At 42.9% G+C, this 22,482-nt stretch overlaps 1 protein-coding gene across 2 annotated transcripts in view; it reads right to left on the bottom strand.

Annotated features, from left to right (window-relative positions):
• Nucleotides 1-262: 262 nt before the first annotated feature.
• The window catches only part of inpp5d (inositol polyphosphate-5-phosphatase D), a 110,776-nt gene continuing 88,556 nt past the window's right edge, over nucleotides 263-22,482 (bottom strand). Inside the window, exons 26-27 of one of the 2 annotated variants that reach the window (XM_060834936.1) lie at nucleotides 6,623-7,199; nucleotides 263-3,313 (exon numbers count right to left, since the gene is read on the bottom strand). In XM_060834936.1, coding sequence (XP_060690919.1) covers nucleotides 3,311-3,313; nucleotides 6,623-7,199 — 580 coding nt within the window. In that variant the 3' untranslated portion in view covers nucleotides 263-3,310. Of the gene's footprint in view, nucleotides 3,314-4,716; nucleotides 4,785-6,622; nucleotides 7,200-22,482 lie in introns of those variants that run through there. The other variant, XM_060834934.1, reaches the window with a different exon arrangement.

The following is a 22,482-nucleotide window of genomic DNA, read 5'->3' as shown; positions in this document are numbered from 1 at the left end:
GTGCGGGGACCAGGTTTAAACTCCGTCACGCTTGCTGCTGTGAAGAATTGCTGACTGGAGTCCAGTGCCGTTCTCAGTGGAGAAGGTAGGCAGCAGGAGTTATTCTGAGTTCTCTCGAAGGGCAATAATATTGGAGCAGGCTGTGTGGTTGTGCCATCTCCCTGGGACTGGGCCTGCTGCTGTGGAGTAGACCAAGATAGGCCAATAAAGAGAAGGAAAAATTGAATTCTTCTTTGAAAAATAATTGATTCAAACATCTTTTATTTCACCTGCGAGCTTCTTCATTGGTGTTCTCATACAACTTCAAGGCAACATCATAAAAATTCAACAGAAATGTTTACATTTCAGAGAACATAATTCCTCAAGATCCTAACATGTAGCAAAGTCACTCCCCTGTGTCTAGGAACTGCAGACAGCATTGTAAATCACGCTTTACCACCCATCTAAAACAACACCAAACTACACTTGAATTTGTGGTTAATGGACCCTGAGAGACTTTGGAATGGATGTGAAAGGGAGTTCAGAAATGCAAATGCTGTCTTTGCATTTCTTTGCACCGTTAGTTAATGGAATAATGTCAGTAGAGATTGATGGCACACAGGATAACAAAAGATCTGAGGCAGGGAAGCAGTTGCTGGTAGAATGGTGTGGGCTGGGGGAAGGAGTCGAATTGTGGATGAGGTGGCCACCTCCTCAGATGGAGCACATTGGGACTCCAAAGCAGGGAAAACTTGGCACCTGTGAAGTGGTCATCTCCCGTGTGGAAGGGCTTGCATTAGTGAAACAAAGCCTTTGAACACAAGGCATGTTGTTTTATTTAAAGTCTTCACAAGATGTGGGCATCACTGGAAATGCCAGCATCTGTTGTCCAAACAAACTGCCCTTGAGAAGGTGGTGATGAGCTATCTTGTTGAACCACTGCAGTTCTTGCAGTACAGGGAGTCCCACAGTGCTGGTAAGGACGGAGTTCCAAGATTTTAAACCAGCGACCGTAAAGGAATGTTGATATGTTTCAAACCCTCATGATGGCTTGGAGGGGAATTTGCAGTGCTGATGCTGCATCTTTCATGTTGTCCTTCTAGGGTGGTATGGGTCATGGGTACAGAATGTGCTGTAGAAAAAGCCTTGGTGAGTTTCTGCCCTGGTTCTTGTAAATGGTACAGACTGGTACTACAGCGGGGGAGGGAATTACAGCTGATAGATGGGGTTCTAATCAAGTGGATGTTTGCCCTGGATAATGCTGTTGAATATTGTTGCAGCTGTGCCCATCCAAGCAAGTAGAGAGTATTCCATCACTCTTCTGACTTGTGCCTTGTTGATACTGGTCAGGCTTTGGGAAAACAGGAGATGAGCCACTTGTTACAAAATTCCTGACCTCTGACTTGTCTTGTAGCCAATTTATTTGACCAATTCAGGCTCTGGTCAATGACAATCCCCAAAATGTTGATAGACGGGATTCAACGATGGTAATGGATTGAATGTCAAGGGGTGGTGGTTAGATTCTCTCTTGTGGTAATGGCACTTTTGTTATATAAAGTGATATTTGTCACTACCTGCCCAAGCCTAGGCATTGTCCAGGTCTTTTTGCATTTGAACATGGACTGCTTCAGTACCTGAGGACTCACAGCTAACACGAGACATTGTACAATCATCAGCAAATATTCCCACTTTATGATCGAGACAAGGTCATTGCTAAAACAGCTGAATGTAGTAGGGTTCGAGGGCATCATGCTGAGAAATGGCTGCAGCATTGTTAGCAACTGAGATGGTTAACCTCCAGAGCACTACCATTTTCCTTTGTTCTAGGTCTGACTCTAACTTATGGAGAGCTTTCCCCCGATTCCTATTGACTCTAGTATTGCTCGAGTTCCTTGATGCCTCGCTTGGTCCAATGCCAAGTCACTGTCACCTCACAAACACATTATTCAGCATAATTCATGAGCTAATATAACATCTGAAGGCACATAAGATTTAGAGTGCACATAAATCAAATCACAATGCCCACCACTCTCATCCTTCCCTCTCCACTGGTGAAAATGTTCCTGCAATGATCATTTCCCACTACCTCAACTACTTAGCCCTTTCTCATCACAAGCCAGTAATAAGCGCTCTTCCCACTGAGACAGTAAGTTATGGAATTTACCATAAAATCTATGATGACATTGTAGTGCAGTGCAGAGGGGTGTGCAGCATCGCTAGTATTCCCATTTGCAGGAATAGGTATTAAATCCAGGTCTTGGCCCCTCTTTCAGGCAGATGTAAAATTCCCTTAGGACTATTGGAAGAAGCACAGGGATTCCTTATTGATACCCTAACAAACATGGAACAAATCCATACAGCAGCTTTTATCAAGTGAGCAATACTCTGCCATTTATGGAAGCATGCTCTATATAAAGTGGCTGTTGCATTTTCTATGCTATAAGGTGAAGTAATAGCCTAATGGTGTTGTTATTGGTCTAGTAATCCAGAGACCCCAGTGATGTTTTGGGGATCTGAGTTCAAAACCCACCAAGGCAGAATGCTTAGAATTCGAACTCAATCAAAATCTGGAATTATGGATCTAATGGTAACCATTGTTCATTAATGCCTTAAGGGAAGGAAGCTGCCATCTTAGTCTGGCCTACATCTGACTCCAGACCTCCAGCAATGTGACTGACTCTTAACGAATAGTGATGAGCAATGTGGATATAGCCAGCAATGATCAATATTAAAAAAAAACAGTGATTACACTTCAAAACTGTCCTTGGGTCATCCTGGGTTCGGGAGGCGCTAAAGAAATGAAAGCTCTTGATTGTTTGTGTCCAGCTGGGGAGTGTCAGTAGACGGTTTATCCAAGTGTCCTTTCCTGAGCTGAACCACGGGGCCCATGAGTACAGAGCATGGCTCCAGTCACCATTGGTTCAGCCAAACGGTGGAGCAGCAAGAGACTCTGGTCAGCTCATACTGAAGGAATGTGAAGGTCCTCCATAGCTGGCCACCAGATCCTAATGAAGAACATGTCCATCGAAGGGGGCACGGTATTGGAAATCCTATAACATTGACGGTTTCTTCAAGCCTCCTCACTTCTAGCTACTGAGCATCCGCTCTGAACTGTACCTGACAGCTAGCTATCCAACTCATGGAGAAGAGGGAGGTGACAGAGAGATTCACTGCATCATTCCTGACATCCGGCTCTGCTGATTCTCTCTTTAGAATAACCACAATTTGCATTTGTCGAGAGTGTGTGTAAGCCAAAGACAAGCAGAAAACGCTTTGCACTTCTGAAAACTTCTGACAAGGAACTTTCATCTCGCCATGAGTGGGGATTTGGTCACTGTAAATAGACAGAATAAAATAGTTGAGATTAGTAATATTTTCCATGCAAACTGATGTTACTGAGAGAATGGCTTGGGGCCTAGCTTCAGCTCTCCTCCCATGATGCATCTAAAATGGGAATCTTCTCGTTTGAAAGATCTTCTAAGATCCAGTCAATGACCACATAATCTTCATGCTCAGGGTGCTCTCTTTCACTGAATATGTTTACTGTCAGGACATGGTAGTATGCATCATGTCCATCATCTGGTCACCATGTTTCCTGAAGCAACCATTTGCAATGAAGGTCCATGTAATGTGTGGACTTGAAAGCATTGTTTGAGCAGTTTAAGCATCTCTAAATTTATGTCCTTGAGTGTAGTGTGAAGCTACTGAGTTGTAAAGAGAGAGATCTGTCTTCATGCTGCTCAACAGGTTCCTTTACTAACTATTTATATCATGTACATAAGTAGATACGAACATGTATTCCCTGAACCACGGCAGCATGGCCACTGTTCCAAATGTGTATCAATGGCAGCTTGCATCACTGATGATGTTTACTATTCATTAATTTAATAGGACCTAACCATTAGCCCTCATTTATTGCCTGGGCCGGAAGTACATTGAAACAGCACCAAGTAAGCCCAAATAGAAAATAAAACAGTATAACTGCATATTGACTCATCTTATATGTTTCAAAACAGAGCTCATGTGGGGCTACTACATTCATTAGTGTTTTTTTTTCTGGGAGTTCCCCTCCAAGTCACACACCATCATGACTTGGAACTACTGCATATACTCGTGTAAAAGCCAACTTTTTTAGACAACTTTTGAAGGTTAAATTTATGGGGTCGACTATTATATGGATACTACTTTTCAGGGGTTGTAATTCATGCTACAGTCCAAAATACTATATCATTAGCAGAAACCCAATTGATCTCTGGACAAATAAAGAAAAAAAACACAATGAATTATGGTAATATGACTGTATTCTACGAGTGCTACAGGGTAACTAAAGTCAGTTGAGCTACACACAAAGAGAGACTGTGACCTGATGCATCTTAAACCTTCACACCAAATTGGTGTGAATTGTACATCGAAACACATTATAGCACAAAAAAAAATTCCTCATCATAATACTTATGTACAGGATAACACGTGACTTACCAATACCGATCTGTTATCTATGAAGAACTAGGGTCGATTTTAACATAAGGTATGTGGAAAATTCCAGATTGTTTGGGGTCGGGCTGGGGGTGGGGGGGGGGGAGTGGGGGGGGGATAGACTTTTACATGAGGTGGACTTTTATTTGAGTAGACATGGTATATCATTGTTTTTCATTGGGTCAAAATGTTGGAACACCCTTCTGAACAGCACTGTGGATGTCATCATATGGACAGCAGTGGTTCAAGAAGTCAACTCACCACCACTGCTCCAAGAACAATTAGGGATGGGCAATAAATTCTGGTTCATTTGGCATCCTCCACATCCCCTGGACAAAGCAAAAAGAATACAGTCCAATGTAATCCAGTGGGACTGGTAAACTAACTACAGATGTTGTTCCAAGATACTGTTTTAGCCTCATGCAATAGTAAAATCCGCCACTGTTCGATGAGGAAGGATGTTCAATGCTTCTAACAATCAAAAAACTCATGCACTCTGCTTTAATCTTAGCATTTTGCCAAGAAATACACAAGATAGTTAATGTTTAGACACAGTCAGGCAAGTCCAATGACAATATAATATTCATAATTAATTTATCAATCAAAAATGGAATTAATCACATTGGGATTCCCAATTGACCACTCATGGTTAGTGGCTAAAGTACTGGATAAAAAATGGAGGATGAGTCATAAAGGGGTTTAGATGAAGTGGGCTGACTTGCACGTTTCATCATAGAATCCCTACAGTATGGAAACAGGCCATTCGGCCCAACAAGTCCACACTAACCATCCAGAGAGTAACCCATCCCCCTAACTAATGCACCTAACCTACACATCCCTGAACAGGATCGGCAATTTAGCATGGCCAATTCACCCAACCTGCACATCTTTGGACTGTGGGAGGAAACCCACACAGACACAATGTGCAAACTCCATACAGACAGTTGCCTGAGGCCAGAATTGAACCCAAGTCCCTGGTGCTATGAGACAGCAGTGCTAACCACTGAGCCATCATGCCATCTTAACCAAAGTGGAGAATGTGGGCTTTCTGCACTGTCAATTCGATCCAAGGTCCAATTGCCTGAAGAGCATTCATAAGATGGCTGAGTTATGCTTTTCCTGTTTCCCAGAATTATTGCATTTAATTTGTTAGAATGTGAACTCATATCTACATGAATCCAGGGCTGTTTCTCAGAATGAGCACTTGAATCCTATTCCTACTTCATTTGGCTGGCTCAGGGACACATGTGAATTCCAGGTCTCGTGTGCAGTTATTATTTTTAATCAACACGTTAGGACATACATGACATTCCTCTGGAGCTAATGGGACTTGAACCTGGATCTTCTGGCCCAGAGACAGGCACTCCCACTAAACCACAAGAGCCCTCAAGACTACTGTGTGTACAGGCTACATTTCATTGTGCTCATTTATATAAAGCAGTTGCAAAGGATAGGACTGTGTCCTTGACTCTCATTCTCTTATCTTAATCAGTACACCAGAGTATATCAGCTACATGTTACAGTCACCAAATGGACCAGCCTTTACCAAATGAGATGTTGATGAGAGTGATTGTAACTCTCTCTCTCTCTCTCTTTCTCTCTCTCTCTCTCTCTCCCTCTCAGAATTTCCAAGCAAACTCTGGCACTCAATTCAATCCTTACCAATTTATAACTCAACTCCACTTATTGCCTTAACTCCATACTTCTTAATAGTCTTGCCACACGAAAATCGATGGACCTCCATCATGAATTTGCTAATTAGAGCCTGATGGGCAGAGAATACAAACTTCTCCTTTCTTTTGTGTGAAAGCCGCTCCCCAGTTTCACTCCAAAGAGAGAAAAACATCCTCTCTACATCTACACTCTCAGAGTCCCCTCAGAATTGTATAAATTTCAAAAAGAAACATCTCTCATTCTTTTAAACTTCATAAGCATGAGCCCAACCTGCGCAATCTTTCTGCTTAAGACAACACAGACATCAATCTGGCAAGCATTCTCAGAACATTGTCAAATCTAAGGATGTACCTTCCATTGTTAGGGCTCTTGTGGCACAGTGGTAATGTCTCTGACTCTGAGTTTGGAGACCCCGTCTGGTCTAGAGTTGTGCCATACCATCTCTAAACAGTTCCTCCTATTGCGTACATGGGAGAGTTGGTACTGTACTTACCGACACACTAGCCTGTTGCCCCAAGGACTCGTTGCTATGGTGCTTGGTGTGGTTCGATAACACCGAGGTTTCTCTGTAGTCTTTTGTCGCATGCTGTAGCTGCAGTACTTTCTGACTCTTCATCGGCAGCGGGGGCCTGGCCAGTGAAGCGGGTTGCTCACTAAGTGAGGTGACCCCCGAAATGGAACGGTCAGCCTTGGCCTCTACCTGACCAGAGTGTGGTGTCCCTTGGCCTGACCTTCTCAATTCTGAGCAGGTGTGCGACCGCCTCCTGCTCTGGGGTACAGGGAGCAGCTCCTGCCGGTTTGACCACTTGCCCGCTCCCGGCTGGGCCGGCTTATTGGCGGCGTGTACCAAGGGAGGGGACAACCTCTCCGCTTTTGCCGGGGCGCCTTTCCTCAGGTTCTGCGGGACAACCTGCTCTTTCCTCAAGATGGCGCCTTGTTTCTGGTCAACTGCTTCGTACAAGGGATTACTGATCAGCAACATCGGCTTGTCCTCCGGTGACGCAGGCTGCGGGATCTCTGCCCTTGGGTGGACCATCGCTGGGTTTTTACTGCGTGAGCTTTCTGGATTGCTGTTCGGGGAACAAAGGAGAAGTTAGATTATGCAGGTCATCAAACCAGCCTGGACACTGTAATTAGAGACAGAGATAGAGAGAAAGACAGTTCCCACTGCTGAACGGGTCAAAAACCAGAAGTCACTAACATAAAATGATTTATAAAACAATCAAATGCGACATGAGAAGACATGCTGTAAGCTGTGAGGCTTCGGATCTGGAATATGACGGTGGGGTTGATGGCAGATTCGACCTTGGTTTTCAGAAGGAAATTGGATGATATCCTGAGGAGAAAAGAACTTGCAGGTGCTATGGGGAGAAAAGAGGTTGGGGATATCAGCTGAACACATCTTGCAGGGAGGAGGCATTTCCTCAAAAGGCTTCCCTGCTGCAGCAGTTCCACAATTCGAGTTACCACGGAGAGTGAGGTACGATTTGATGTTGTACCCATAGTAAATGTGCTGTATGGTGTGGATAAATATGCACCATGGTGTCTGCAGATGTGCACTGTAGCACACTCTTGTTCAGCATGGTGTTCACCGGTGTTCAATGCTAGATGCACAGGTACGCGAGACGCTGCGCACAGGCAGCCAGTTGTCCTACATCCTGAGGGACATTGCACTCTGCAGAGTCCCTTGCCAAATATCATGTAACCTCTGAGGAACGTGAGCCTTTGCTTACTTAACAGTAATTGAAGCCTTGAGCCTCTAGGGCGGCGCAATGGCTCCGTGTTAGCACTGCTGCTTCACAGCACCAGGGAGACGGGTCGGATTCCATTCCTCGGGGGACTGTCTGTGTTTGCACATTCTCCCCATGTCTGCGTGGGTTTCCTCCGGGTGCTCCAGTTTCCTCCCACAGTCCAAAGGTGTGCAGGTCAGGTGGATTGGCCATGCTAAATTACCCATAGTGTCCAGGGATCTGCAGTCTCGATGGGTTAGTCATAGGAACTGCAGGATTACCTGGATAGGTTGAGTCTGGATGGGATTTTCTTTGGAGGATCAGTGTAGACTCAATGGGCCAAATGGCTTGTTTCCACAATGCAGAGAGTCTATGATTAAAGGGACAACTAACAACCCAGTTGTGGAACGTATCACACAGCAAAAACTTCTACCCTTATTAACAGTGCATCATCAAACTAACTCTAACATAAAAATGACCATTGGCTCTGTAACCCCCGCACCCTAATTCCTTTTACTCTGAATATGGGAGATGCCAAGCACATTACAGAACCATCATCAGACACAATTTAGACTGAACTTCCCCTCGTGTCCCATTGCTTCACCCATTGGAGTAACATTACAGCTTTGACCCAGTGAAATGATGGGCAGAATCTTCCCAGCTGCAGATCAATGTGGATGTGAGTGGGAGAGTTGGGAAAATCATATGACACCAGGAGTGACCTGCTGTCAAGAGCAAAAATCCCATTTTCCAACCAAGTGTTGATTAGGGAGATGAGATTCCTGATAATGAGTATGGAGATGACTATTTACAGTCATAGACGCATTAAGATGTACAGCATGGAAACAGACCTTTCGGTCCAACCAGTCCATGCTGACCAGATATCCCAACCCAATCTAGCAGTTGGCCCATTTCCCTCCAAACCCTTCCTATTCATATACCCATCCAAATGCCTTTTAAATGTTGCAATTGTACCAGCCTCCACCACTTCCCCTGGCAGCTCCTTGCATATTCGTACCACTTATATCTTTCCCCTCTCACCCTAACCCTATGCCCTCTAGTTCCGGATTCCCCCACCCCAGGGAAAAAACTTTGTGTATTTATCCTATCCATGCCCCTCATGATTTTATAAACCTCTTTAATGTCACCCCTCAGCCTCCGATGCTCCAGGGAAAACAGCCCCAGTCTATTCAACCTCTCCTTATAGCTCAAATCCTCCAACCCTGGCAACAACCTTGTACATCTTTTCTGAACCTTTTCAAGTTTCACAATATCCTTCCAATAGGAAGGAGATCGAATTGCACACAATATTCCAAAAGTGGCCTAACCAATGTCCTGTACAGCCACAACATGGCCTCCCAACTCCTGTACTCAATACTCCTACCAATAAAGGAAAGCATACCAAATGCCTTCTTCACTATCCTATCTACCTGCGACTCCAATTTCAAGGAGCTATGAACCTGCACTCTAAGGTCTCTTTGATCAGCAACATTCCCTAGGACCTTACCATTAAGTGTACAAGTGCTGCTAAGATTTGTTTTCCCAAAATGCAGCACCTCGCATTTATCTAAATTAAACTCCACCTGCCACTTCTCAGCTCATTGGCCTATCTGATCAAGATTTTCCTGGATTTTCCTTAACTCTATTTGTCAAAGCTATCTCATTTCCCCCTTTTTGCCCTCCTGATTTTGCATGTATCTCACCTCATTTATACACAGTTTCCCATTCTGCCCACCCACTGGATAGAAACCAGGTGGTAACACTCCTAATCTAAATGTCAGCGTGGTAACCAGCTCCTTCAGACCTCCATTGGCCCCCAACATCTCAGAACACCCACCACGGTTAGCAACTGCACCTGGTCCACTAGGACATAAGATCCCGTTGTCGAAGTCTGGTTCCAATTTCCCTCCACCTGACCCGTCTAGGGCAATTGGCAGGAACCGTGCAGGGTACCGGTAGATTGCCAGCACTTGACCAGGTACACAGCATGATATTAAAGATGGCACCAGTTCCAGGAATCCCTGGGAGGTCTCAGCAGTGACCAATATCTCCATCTGTGGTAAGTGGATGAATACAATAAATGGGGCACTCCTGGGGTATGGTCCATAGCTTGCAAGGTGACTTTGGGAAGATAGCATGAGGAAAGTCATTCGGACTCACGGAGTGAAACCCTCCATGAAACCTGACAAAAATGTAACTTTGCTGATTTTTGGTAAGCGTTGTCCCTGTGTTAAAGTAGTCCAATGAGGAATTTCATACAAATCTAACCAGAGCAACTAATCTATGGACTGAGTAAGCCCCTAAAAGTGTATTTATGTTTCTGAGAATGTCTGGCTTCTATTACTTATCACTTGTCACTTAGCATTATAGACTGTCCTATAGTAATTATAATGCAGAAAGAGGTCACTTGGTCCATCGAGTCTATTCCAACTCTCTGTAGAGGAAACCCAGTCAGTCCCATTCACAAATATACCCTATAACTCGATAAATTTATCTATTTCAAGTGTCCAACTGTAGATTATCTCCACTTGCAGCACCCTCGTAGCAGTGAATTCTATTGCATAACCATCCACTATGTAAATAAATAAAACTGCTTCTTTACATTCCCTCTGCATCTCTTACCAAACTCCTTAAATCTGTGCCGCCTCATCCTTGTTTACTCTTTAGCATGGAACACAATCAGCCAATGCATTTAAATTCAATTCATACATTTAAACAATATACAACTGCTGTTATCAATAACTAGTCGACTGTCTGATAAATGATCAGCCAGCTATGCTACCTGCATTCATAATTAACATACAACCCATTCTCAGTAACATTTATCAGCTGGGGTGAGATTCTTGTGAAATATGATTCTTGCCAGAACTACTCACTGTAAAACTGTTGTTAACATTTCTCATGATGAGTTCTGAGACACTGCTAAATCTACTTGACCAAATGTGATGGCCTCTTATCTTTTCAATGATTTTACTTACCTTTATTTTACTTTTACTATCTCCCAACTTTCTGGATAATGTACCATTCTGTAGTGAGCTCAGGGGGGACACATTGTCCATAACAGCAGGATTGCAGTTGTCACCTCCCCATGCAATGACCACAGGGCAATACTCTCTTCAATTTTCTCACCCTCTCTATGGAGAGCTGCCTTAGCATTGCTGGGGTTTTTCACGCAGAGGGTGTACAGAATGAGCTACCAGATGAAGTGGTGAATGCTGGTACAATTACGATGTTTAAAAGGCATCTGGATGAGTATATGAATAAGAAGGGTTTAGAGGGAAATGGGCCAAGTGCTGGCAAATGCGAGTCGATTAGGTTAGAATATCTGGTCAGCATGGACGAGTTGGTCTGTTTCTGTGCTGTACATCTCTATTACTCTATGACTCTATAACTAGCTTTTCTAAGCCTAACATATATATAAACAAACAAACTAGGGGCAGAAATTTGGCCCCTCAAGCTTGTGCTGCCATTGAATAACGTCATGGCTTATCTATTTGTTGTCCGAATTCTGCATTTCTACCAACCCTGACAACATTCCATTTCCTTGCTCAACATGTATCTAACTCAGTCTTAAAATTATTCAAATGGCCTCCATCACCTCCTGAGGCAGAAATCTCCCAACCTGCATAAATCCGCAGAGAATAAAAATCTCCTCAATTCTGTCTTTGAAGGCCAATGTCCACATTTTAAACAGTGGCCCCCTAATTTCATCATTTCTTTGCCCATTTTATCAAAACCATTCAGGGTCTTGCACACTTCAATCAAGCCACCCTTCTCTCTTCTAAACGCCAATGGAAACAAGCTGAGTGTGTCCAATCTTTCCTTGAAAGACCACTTGCTAATTCCAGGTATCAATCTAGTAAGGGTGAGGCCACAGGGGAACGTGAATGGAACAAAGATAATAAATTTTAAAATCACTGCTTTTTGTAGAGCTGGGATCCAATTTGTCCCAGTAAAGGATGATAGGGGAATAGGATTTGGTGGCAGTTTAGGATGACCTCCAGTTTATGGAGAGTAGACTGCAAGAGGCCAGCAGGGAGTGGGTCAGGATAATGATGTCAATTTGATGGCAAAGACCAAGGGATGGAGCCAGGGGGAGGGGGGGTTGGGGAGGTTCCAGTAGCAGACAGGTTTAGGCAAGATGGGAGAGTTTTGCAATGAGACAAAAGCAATAGGTGGTCTTAGGAAGAGGGTATGGTCAGAAGCAGGTCTCAGGGCCCAATTAGACACCAACGTTGCACATGGACTCATTTGGCCTGAGACAATTGCGGAGTAAAATCGGTAACTTGGGGCAGAGTTAATAGCAGGGCTGAAAAACAATGATTTCAGTCTTCCTAATATTTAATCAGAGGAAATTCTTTCTCGCTCTATACGAGGTCTGGAGTGAAGGCCCAGTGCAAAGTGGAAGCTAGGTGCCAGCATGGGCTGTGTTGGAAGACCATTGTTCTGAACTTTGTTTTCTACATTTTATAACTTATACTTAAAATCTGCAATGCTGGACTTTGTACTTCTCTATTTTTCTAAGAACTGTAGCTGTACCTAGGGATCGTTCCAGCTGAGGTGGCACTGTAAGTGGTAATTGTAAACTTGTCACTGTACACATTTGATAATGAAGCTAATTCTAATCCTGATACCAGAGGAGCAGTCTGATAATTTAACAGTAGTGGAGCAGTCAAGGGAGCTGGGTTTGAGGCACAGTTCCATGTCATTGTAAATGTGAAAGCAGATGGCTGTGGTTTTAGTTGCAAATTAGGAAGGGGCCAAGGGTGGATCACTGGGGGGGTTACTAGAAGTTTCAGCTCAGTTATGTGGCTTCAAACAAAGACTTGCTTAAGTCAGGGTAACCACCATTTTGTGAGATGACCTCAGCCTCTGAGCTCAGGTACTTGACCCTGTTTTGCAGCTGCCCACCCATCTTGCTCAGGAAGGAGAGAGCCAGACAAACACTTGGGTGGGGTTCAGGGGAGTTGGATGATGCTGCCTTCCCTGTGGCTGGAGAGTTTTGCTTTGGCAAAATGCCAAATCCCCAGTCCAGGATGAGCTGATCTGGATGGAACATCCGTTGTTTACCCAAACCTTACACGACATGTCCCTTGTACTTATGAAGGCGGATTTGGAGAATAGGCCATTCAGCCTCGATGTGCCTGCTCTAGCACCCAATAAGATCATAGCTGATCTGATTTGGCCTCAACTCCACTTTCCTACCTAACCCTGATATCTTTTTGACTCCCTCATTGGTCAAGAATTGATCTAACCCTGTTATAAAAACACTCAATGAGCCTGCCCCCAGCAGTCTCTATGGAAGAGAGTTGTACATATTCCTGACCCTTTAAGAGAAAAAAAATCACCTTTGCCCTTATTTTTTAACCACTTCGCCTAGTTCTAGTCCCTCCCTGAAGAAGAAACACCCTTTCAGCATCTGTTCTGTTGAGGCATGTCAGAATTTTAATCAAATAGGTACAGTTGATGAGATAGGTTTGGATGTTAGTAATAAACTAACTTATTGGTTTATTGGCAGAGGAATTGAGTTCCGGAGTCCTGAGGTCATGTTGCAGTTGTATAAGACTCTGGTGAGGCCTCATCTGGAGTATTGTGTGCAGTTTTGGTCGCCATACTATAGGAAGGATGTGGAAGCTTTAGAACGAGTGCAGAGGAGGTTTACCAGGATGTTGCCTGGAATGGTAGGAAAATCTTATGAGGAAAGGCTGAGGCACTTGGGGCTGTTCTCATTGGAGAAGAGAAGGTTTAGGGGAGATCTGATAGAAGTGTATAAGATGATTAGGGGTTTAGATAGGGTAGATACTAAGAACCTTTTACCGCTAATGGAGTCAGGTGTTACTAGGGGACATAGCTTTAAATTAAGGGGTGGTAGGTATAGGACAGATGTTAGGGGTAGATTCTTCACACAGCGGGTTGTGAGTTCATGGAATGCCCTGCCCGTATCAGTGGTGAACTCTCCTTCTTTATGTTCATTTAAGCGGGCATTGGATAGGCATTTGGAAGTTATTGGGCTAGTATAGGTTAGGTAGGATTCGGTCGGCGCAACATCGAGGGCCGAAGGGCCTGTACTGCGCTGTATCCTTCTATGTTCTATGTTCTATGCCTATCAATATAAAGTACAAGTAGGCCATTACGTTTATAGATACACAAGCCGGTTACTGACAGGTTAATGACCTGCTTCTCTCCAGACAATTTCTCAATACAGTGAACTATCAACAATGGTCCATGTTTACATACTAGAAGGAACAGTTCCTGAACAGTTTCAGAGCAAGTCACCTGGTCTTAGCAATTCTGAGATAACTGGCACGTGATCATTATGTTATTTGATGCTGCACCAGTAGATGTCACTATTGTCCCATCTATGCTTCATGCTGGCTGGCATGGTAAGAGTTGCCAGCTGAAAAGAACCAAGCATGACTATTATCATGGGCTCTTTTTCAAGGATATTACCAATATGCCCAAGTCATGTCATCTCCAATTAAAAAAAAAGGCCATTATTTACCACACAGGTCATCTTAAAAATTCCACACACCTTGTGTTGTTTGGTGCACTGAATCCCAACAAACCCAAGGACACCCAGGGCCAAGTGAATGCATCTTTTGGTTTTAGTCATCTGCTTACCAGAGAATAAACTACTGAGGAAGGTTTTAGTAGCCTGAAGAGGTTACTAATAGGATAGAGTTGTAACTTTGGCTTTTGTGGCACAGTGGGGAAGCATCTCTACCCTAAAACAGAAGGTATGTGTTTAAATCCCACCTATTCAGGTGTGTACCATAACATAACTTAAGTTGTTGATGTAAAACTATTCACAGGAGAGGCTTAATACTAGTAGAGGGAAAAGCATGATTAATTGTCTTCTGGGAGCCACAAGGTTTATTGACGAAAGGGGCTACCAAAAGTGGATAATTAATTGGTTCCAAGAAAGATTTATGAATGTGGTTTTCAGATAGATGTGTTCCAAGAAGAATTATTCTGGAAACTTTGAGAAGGATTATTAATATTGTACCAACTAAGAAAATTAAGATGTGCTGCATGCACAATTGTGGGCAGCACGGTGGCACAGTGGTTAGCACTGCTGCCTCACAGCGCCAGAGACCCAGGTTCAATTCCGAACTCAGGCGACAGACTGTGTGGAGTTTGCTCATTCTCCCGTGTCTGCATGGGTTTCCTCCGGGTACTCCGGTTTCCTCCCACAGTCCAAAGATGTGCAGGTCAGGTGAATTGGCCATGCTAAATTGCCCATAGTGTTAGGTAAGGGGTAAATGTAGGGGTATGGGTGGGTTGCGGGTCGGTGTGGACTTCTTGGGTCGAAGGGCCTGTTTCCACACTGTAAGTAAGTAATCTAATCTAATTATTAATGGGTTTGACAAAGGATCATTAATGAAATTCTGGAAAGGTTCTATAAAGTATTAATAAGAAGTTCTGATGAGATGTATTAATTAGGTTCTGAGCAGGTTATCTAATGTTTGTAATGGAATGTGAAAGGCTCTTCCTAACTACGCTCCTTCGTTTGTTGGGTCTAAAACGCTAAGCATCTGGGGCTTGGAGCAGGATCCCCATTGTTATACAAACAGGATATTCTCTGAGTTTACCTTAACTCTCCTACCTTAAGAATATAAGAAATAGGAGCAGGAGTAAGGGGAGTAGACCACATCGTCCTTCAAGCCTCTTCACCCCATCGGGTCCGCTCTGCCATTCGATCATGTCTGATATGCTCCTCACCCCCATTTTCCTGCCTTCTCCCTATATCCCTTCAACTCATTACCAACTAAAAAGCTGTTTAACCCCTCCTTAGATTTACTCACTGTCCCAGCATCCACCACACTTTGGGGTAGGGAATTCCACAGATTCACAACCCTCTGGGAGATGTAGTTTCACCTCAAGTCTGTTTTAAATTTGCTACCCCTTATTCTAAGACTATGACCTCGCGTCCTAGAATGCCCCACAAGTGGAAGCATCCATTCCATGTCTATTTTATCCACACCTTTTATCATCTTGAATACCTCAATCTGATGTCCCTTCAGGCTTCTAAATTCCAGACAGTACCGGCCTAAACTTTTCAATCTTTCTTCATACAACAAACCCCTCATAGAGTCATACAGCATGGAAACAGGCCCTTCAGCCCAAACTGGTCCATGCTGACCATGGTGGAGAAAGTGAGGTCTGCAGATGCTGGAGATCAGAGCTGAAAATGTGTTGCTGGAAAAGCGCAGCAGGTCAGGCAGCATCCAAGGAACAGGAGATTTGATGTTTCGGGCATAAGCTCTTCTTCAAGAATCTTCTTCTTGAAGAAGGGTTTATGCCCTAAACGTCGAATCTCCCGCTCCTTGGATGCTGTCTGACCTGCTGCGCTTTTCCAGCAACACATTTTCAGCTCATGCTGACCATGGTGCCCACTCAGTGAGTTCCAATTGCCCACATTTGGCCCATATCCCTCTAAAGCCTTCCCATTCATGTAGCTATCCAAATGATTTTTAAATGTTGCTGTTACACCTGCCTCAACCTCTTTCTCTGGCAGCCCATTCCATGTATGCATCACTTTCTGTACAAAGAAATTGCCCCTTAGGACTTTTTAAAATCTTACCTCACTCACCTTAACCCTATGTCCTCTAGTTTTAAATTCCCCATCCCTGGGTAAAAGACAATCTGCATCCATCTTATCAATGCCCCTCATGATTTTATATACCTCAGTAAGGTCACCCCTAATTCTCCTACATTCCAAGGAATAAAGTCCTATCCCAGCCAACATCTTCTGATAACTCAGGCCCACTAGTCCTGGCAACATCCTCGTAAATCTTCTTTGCATTCTTTCCCATTTAACTATGTCTTTCCTGTACCAGGGTCCCAAAACTGTACACAATACTCCAATTGCAGCCTGAATGGCAGCGCAAATGTTACACCCTTCAATAAGATCATGATAAGATCTTGGCCTGAGCTCCCATTCCCTTAGCTGTTCCTGTAAGCCCTGACACTCCTACATTTTAAGAACCTGTCCATCAGACATTCAATACATCCAATCACTCAAGCTCTACAGCTCTCTGTGGTAGAGATTTCGAAGGATTCATAATCCTCTGAGAAAGGAAATTCCTGTAACCTCTGTCTTAAATGGACCAGACTTCCATTATACTCAAACCACACTTCCTCATTGTGGATTCTCCTACAAAGGGAGATATGCTCTCAGTATGCACCCTATCAAGCTCCCTCAGAATTCTAGATGTTTCAATAGATCATTTATCATGCTTCTAAACTCCAATGAGTATTAGGCCCAACCTCCTCAATCTTTCCTCATATGACAACTTCCTCATCTCAGGGCTTAGCTCAGTGATTTTATTCCCAGCAGCATCATGTATTCTTACTTGGGAAAAGAGACCAAAACTATCTATATTTCTGAAGGCGCCTTCTCACTAACACCTTACACAGCTGTCATGAGCCATGCCGAACTGCTAAATACCATCTATCTTGCAATAAAGAGTAACCTTTTTTTTGCCTTCATAATTACTGGCCATATGTCACACAAACATTTTGTGTAAGCACACCCGACTCTCTTTGGACCACTGTCTCTCGATATTTAAATAAAATGCTGCTCGTCTATGCTTCCCTCTAAAAAATATGGTTGGCCCTTTCATCAGTCACTAATAAGGAACTAATAGGTTCTGGGAGTGACTTGGCATTGATCTATTTGAGCTTAATGGATGGCTCCATTGACAATTGTTCCTGGTGGTCCAGACATTCAATCAAACCACCTTCAAAGGCATTATGATCTCTTTGAAAACCATGTTTTCCACATTTGGAATCAGAGATGTTATCTCTGACAATGCACCACATTTTGCCACTGACTGTTCTTGATCCTTAACGACCTCATATGGATTTGTCCACATTACGAGATCATCCAGGTACCCTCAAGCCACTGTCAGAACCAAGAGAAGGGGTATTTACCATAAAGAATCTTCTAAGAGAGAATGAAGATTTTCATTTAGCCCTACTAAACTAGCTTTTGATGGGCTGCAGGCTGCCATCACAATTTTCCTCCCTTTCCCATGCACTAATGTCAAGCATCATGGCATAAGAGCAAGAACAGGCACAATACAAAGAGGAACGCCACAAGACAGACCAAGCCTGCCCCTTCACCCAGAGACATGGGGGTCATGACCTGCCCACAATGCAAAAAGGAACTTAGATGTGGCTGACAGACCAGCAAAATGGGAGTATTGCATTTGTGAAGCTCCAACCACCAAGACTGTACCTTGACCGAATGGCAAATGGCAAGGCCCAAAGAAACAGAAGTGCCTTGGTTTTGCAGGCAGTAACAGGTTGGGTGCAGATCATGATCCTCAGGAGGAAACTGTGTGAACACAGCCACTAATGATGGGGACAAAGGATGAGGACCCTCAAAACAAAGTGTTTGAAATGGTCTGACCTCCACACCTGGTCACTCTGCAGATTGGATCAAGGACAATGGTGAAACTACCCCACAGACTTTCTCAGAAAAACACAGAGACTGTTTACCGGGAGGGGCGAGCATATAGAAAGATGTGGAAATACTGAGTGAGGATAAAGAGTTGGTGGGAGTTGTGCAGTAAAGGGGTAACTATATGCATCTGCTTTGATAATAGTGACTGAACTATGCAGTTGTCATAATGGCATCTGATCAACATTGCACTGGGACCCAAGAATGCCTTCCCTTACTGCCTATCCATTTAGTGAAGACTGCTGACGTTCACAAGGGTGTGGCTTACCTTCAGTCAACAATCCATATAATATCTTATTACAAGCGAGTCCTGGTTTATGCTCCACTGCCAATTTATAACATTTCTGTCACAGATGGATGCACAAAGAGTCCCAGTGTTGAGCCTCCTCAGAGTCTAATTAATAACTATCCCAGTGAGTGAGTAACATTGGGCTTTCTGTTAGTTACACACCATCAGGGTGACACCAAAGTTCTAAGGCCTCCAGCATTTTCAAGATTAATCTCCAAGATGCTGCTGCCAGCAAAATCAATGGGAAAATTACAGGAGCAATAAAACAATTCCCAGAGGGAAAAAAAACCCAGTAAAATGTAAGTACTATTCACACTGGTCCTCCACTTTGAAGTATACAAGATGTATCAGACCTGAATCATCTGTTTTACTGTGCACTGTTCCCTATCGGGGCTGTGATGCTTTCAAAACCTTTGAACATTTTGTTGTTGAATATGAGAAAAACAAAAGCTTTGACCAAAGGTCAGGTATGATTCACGTGGATCATGAAGAGTTGTTGTGTGGAGGCAGTGTACCGAGAGTGTGGGCACAAAGGATGACCAAGAGCGGGAGAACAATGTGTTGAACTAGAATTGGTCAGCTAGTCTCTTGGGTCTGCTCCTGGCATTCCTTTCCTGCCCATTACCAGGACCAAGGCCAGTCTGAAATTCCACACTGATCTCCATTCCTCCAGCGCAGGATTCAAACCATTATCTGAAGCTGAGGCAGCATGCTAACCTTCTAGTCTATATCCCTGAATCAGCAACAGCAGAGTACCTGAACATTCAACTACTGTTAAGTGGAACCTGCCTCTTTGCAAAGTGTCTTCTGAATTTACTTAGATCACAGGGAACTCAAAGTACTTCAACTATGTAAATGCTTTAATGTGATGTGAGAATGGAGAAGACACTGTTTGAATCCAGATGATTTAAATATCCCTCAAAACATTACAAATGTAGATTTTATATATGCTCAGTTTTTCAAAGTATTAGACTCTTCACCTGTAATCCTTCCCAATTAATGCAGAATTTCACTTTTATTTGTAATGTGAAATAATTGTTTTGTTTATATTTATTTCAACTGTTCAGTTTGTTTCTTTCACACCAGTGTGTGCTTTCAGTATTGAATATAATATATAACATATCACAAATATATTTTCAAAAGGCTTCCTGTACCTTTGCACAATCTTATATTTTCTTTAAATAGTAGTGAGCAGGTAAATCTCAACTGTCTTTTTAAAGCAAGTTAAAATCACACCACGATAAGCTTTGTTTATATTTTAAAAGAAACCTTTAAGCTGTTTTGGAAAATATACATTTAATAAATTAAACTTTTTCCAGGCTATTCCTGACCCTAAACCTACTTTGCAGGGCCTCTCACTCTGCCTGGTCATGCCATCACTCTTTTACTGTGCGGTTTCATGCCACACGATGAGATTGGCATTCGAACAGGCCAAGGAGTAGTCAAGGTCAAGCACTTTCTTAAGGTTAGACTTTGAAGTAACATTATTTATTACACATTAATACTAAATACAAGGAAATTATATCATTGGATGCAGCAGATTCTGGGCTCTAATATAGTGAGATGGCAGTGTAGGGGGACAGTGAACATGATATATTGAACATGGTATATTGAACAGGGTTGGTCATCAATGGGAGGTGATGGTAGTAGGCAGTTGCTCATCCTCTTTACAACAAATGGACAATACTGCACCATTTAATATATAGTATCTTCCCAGTAGTGATTTTAGGTTAGATTCTGGGAAAGCTTCAATGAAGTACAGTAAGCTGTCCAAACATGTGCCCTCTTCATCCATAGACACTGACATAGGCAGGTGCAGTGAGGGCTGTATTGAAGAACCAGAGAGGCCATAGTGTAGCGCAGCATCAACTCACGATCACTTCCTGCTTTTCAGCCAAACAGCACATCACTAATCGACCATCAGATCTGTCCACTACAAGTGCAGCTCTTGCTGCAGTTGTGCTTAAAATGAATTTCCCAGAATGTGGCCAGTGTATCAATTACGGAATTGGCCTCCACGTCCCCAGTGTCGATATAAATTTGCAAACAACCCAGTGTAAAACATTATGTAAGCACAACACATATAAATAGAATACATAGTAAAGGAGAGTGGAAGGTCAGAGACATAAATACATTATACAGACACATCACATAATGTAATTCCAATAGTGAAGAATAAAGACTGTATATATACACACACAGAGTACATATATTATAGTAATGAACAGTCTGAGACATAAATGCCTTGTGCAAACACACCACATGCTATAATTTACATGGCATTACAGAGAATTATGAAGACTTTTAAAGCAAAAAGACAGGCCATTCAGTTTAACAAGTCCATGTTGGCATTTATCCCACTGGAGCCTCCTTCCATCTTACACCATCAACATATATTTCCATTCCTTTATCCCCGCGTGATAACCTCACTTCCCCTTAAAGTCCTCTCTGTTGTCACCTTAACAATCCTTTGTGAATCTGAACTTGACACTGTAACTAGGGTCTGGGTAAAACATTTCTCCTGAACTCCCTATTGGATTAATTAATGATTATCTTATATCTTGTGAGAGATCTGGGAGTTCTAGTCCAGGATTCTCTCAAGATAAACTTGCAGGTTGAGTCAGTAGCTATGAAGGCAAATGCAATATTGGCATTTATTTTGAGAGGACTTGAATATAAAAGCAGGGATGTACTTCCGAGGCTCTATGAGGCTCTGGTCAGACCACATTTGGAGTATTATGCGCAGTTTTCGACCCCATATCTCAGGGAGGATGGCCTGGCTCTGGAGTGTGTTCAGAGGATGTTCATAAGAATGGTCCCAAGAATGAAAAGCTTAACATATGAGGAACGTTTGAGGCTGTATTCCTGATGAAGGGCTTTTGCCCGAAACATCGATTTTCCTGCTCCTCAGATGCTGCCTGAACTGCTGTGCTATTCCAGCACCACTCTAATCCAGAACATTTGAGGACTCTGGATCTATACTTGATACAGTTTAGAAGGTTGAGGGGGGATCTCATTGAAACTTACAGAATACTGAATGGCCTGGACAGAGTGGATTTTGGGAGATGTTTCCATTGGTAGGACAGACTAGAACCAGGGGGCATAGCCTCAGAGTAAATGGAAGACCTTTTAGAATGGAATAAAGAGAAACTTCTTCAGCCAGAGAGTGGTGAATCCATGAAAATCATTGCCACAGAAGGCTGTGGAGGTCAGGTCATTGAATATATTTAAGACTGAGATAGATAGGTTCTTGAGTATCAACGGGATCAAGGGTTACAGGGAGAAAACTGGAGAATGGGGTTCAGAAACTCATCAGCCATGACTGAATAGTGGAGCAGATCCGATGGGCTGAACGACTTAATTTCTGCGCCTACGTCTTATGGTCTTATCATAGTTCTGTTTTTTTTCCCATTAAGTTACTCAACAAACAGTGACAGAGAACAAAGGTTCTCAGACATGAATGTAACACACATCACAGCACACCAACACAGAAATATAAAGAAAGCCTCTGAAAAATTATAGACCTTTCAAAAGTCAATGGAACAGAGCAAAGGTTCAGAGTAATGCTAAAGTAATGTACAATTGCAAATATGCAGTAGAAACAAATCTAATAAATAAACAAATATAAATAAAGCAGTATGTGTAACCAAATGAGTCAATTGAAAGGCTCTGTGAGGCTAAGATATAGATATAAATACGTATATAAACATTAAATTAAGGATTAGAGTTTGAATTCAGACCGGTGATCTATTTGAAACAATATTAAGTAAAACTATATAAATAAGTGCAGAACATCATAAACTAGAAATCAATATACACCACAGATACTGGAATTAATAAAATCAACCAGAAACAAAAAGACTAAG

This window comes from Hemiscyllium ocellatum, chromosome 13, assembly GCF_020745735.1.
Source record: "Hemiscyllium ocellatum isolate sHemOce1 chromosome 13, sHemOce1.pat.X.cur, whole genome shotgun sequence".
NCBI lineage: Eukaryota > Metazoa > Chordata > Chondrichthyes > Orectolobiformes > Hemiscylliidae > Hemiscyllium > Hemiscyllium ocellatum.
Note: the sequence above shows the minus strand (reverse complement) of the source record. Positions and strands in the feature narration are given on the sequence as shown.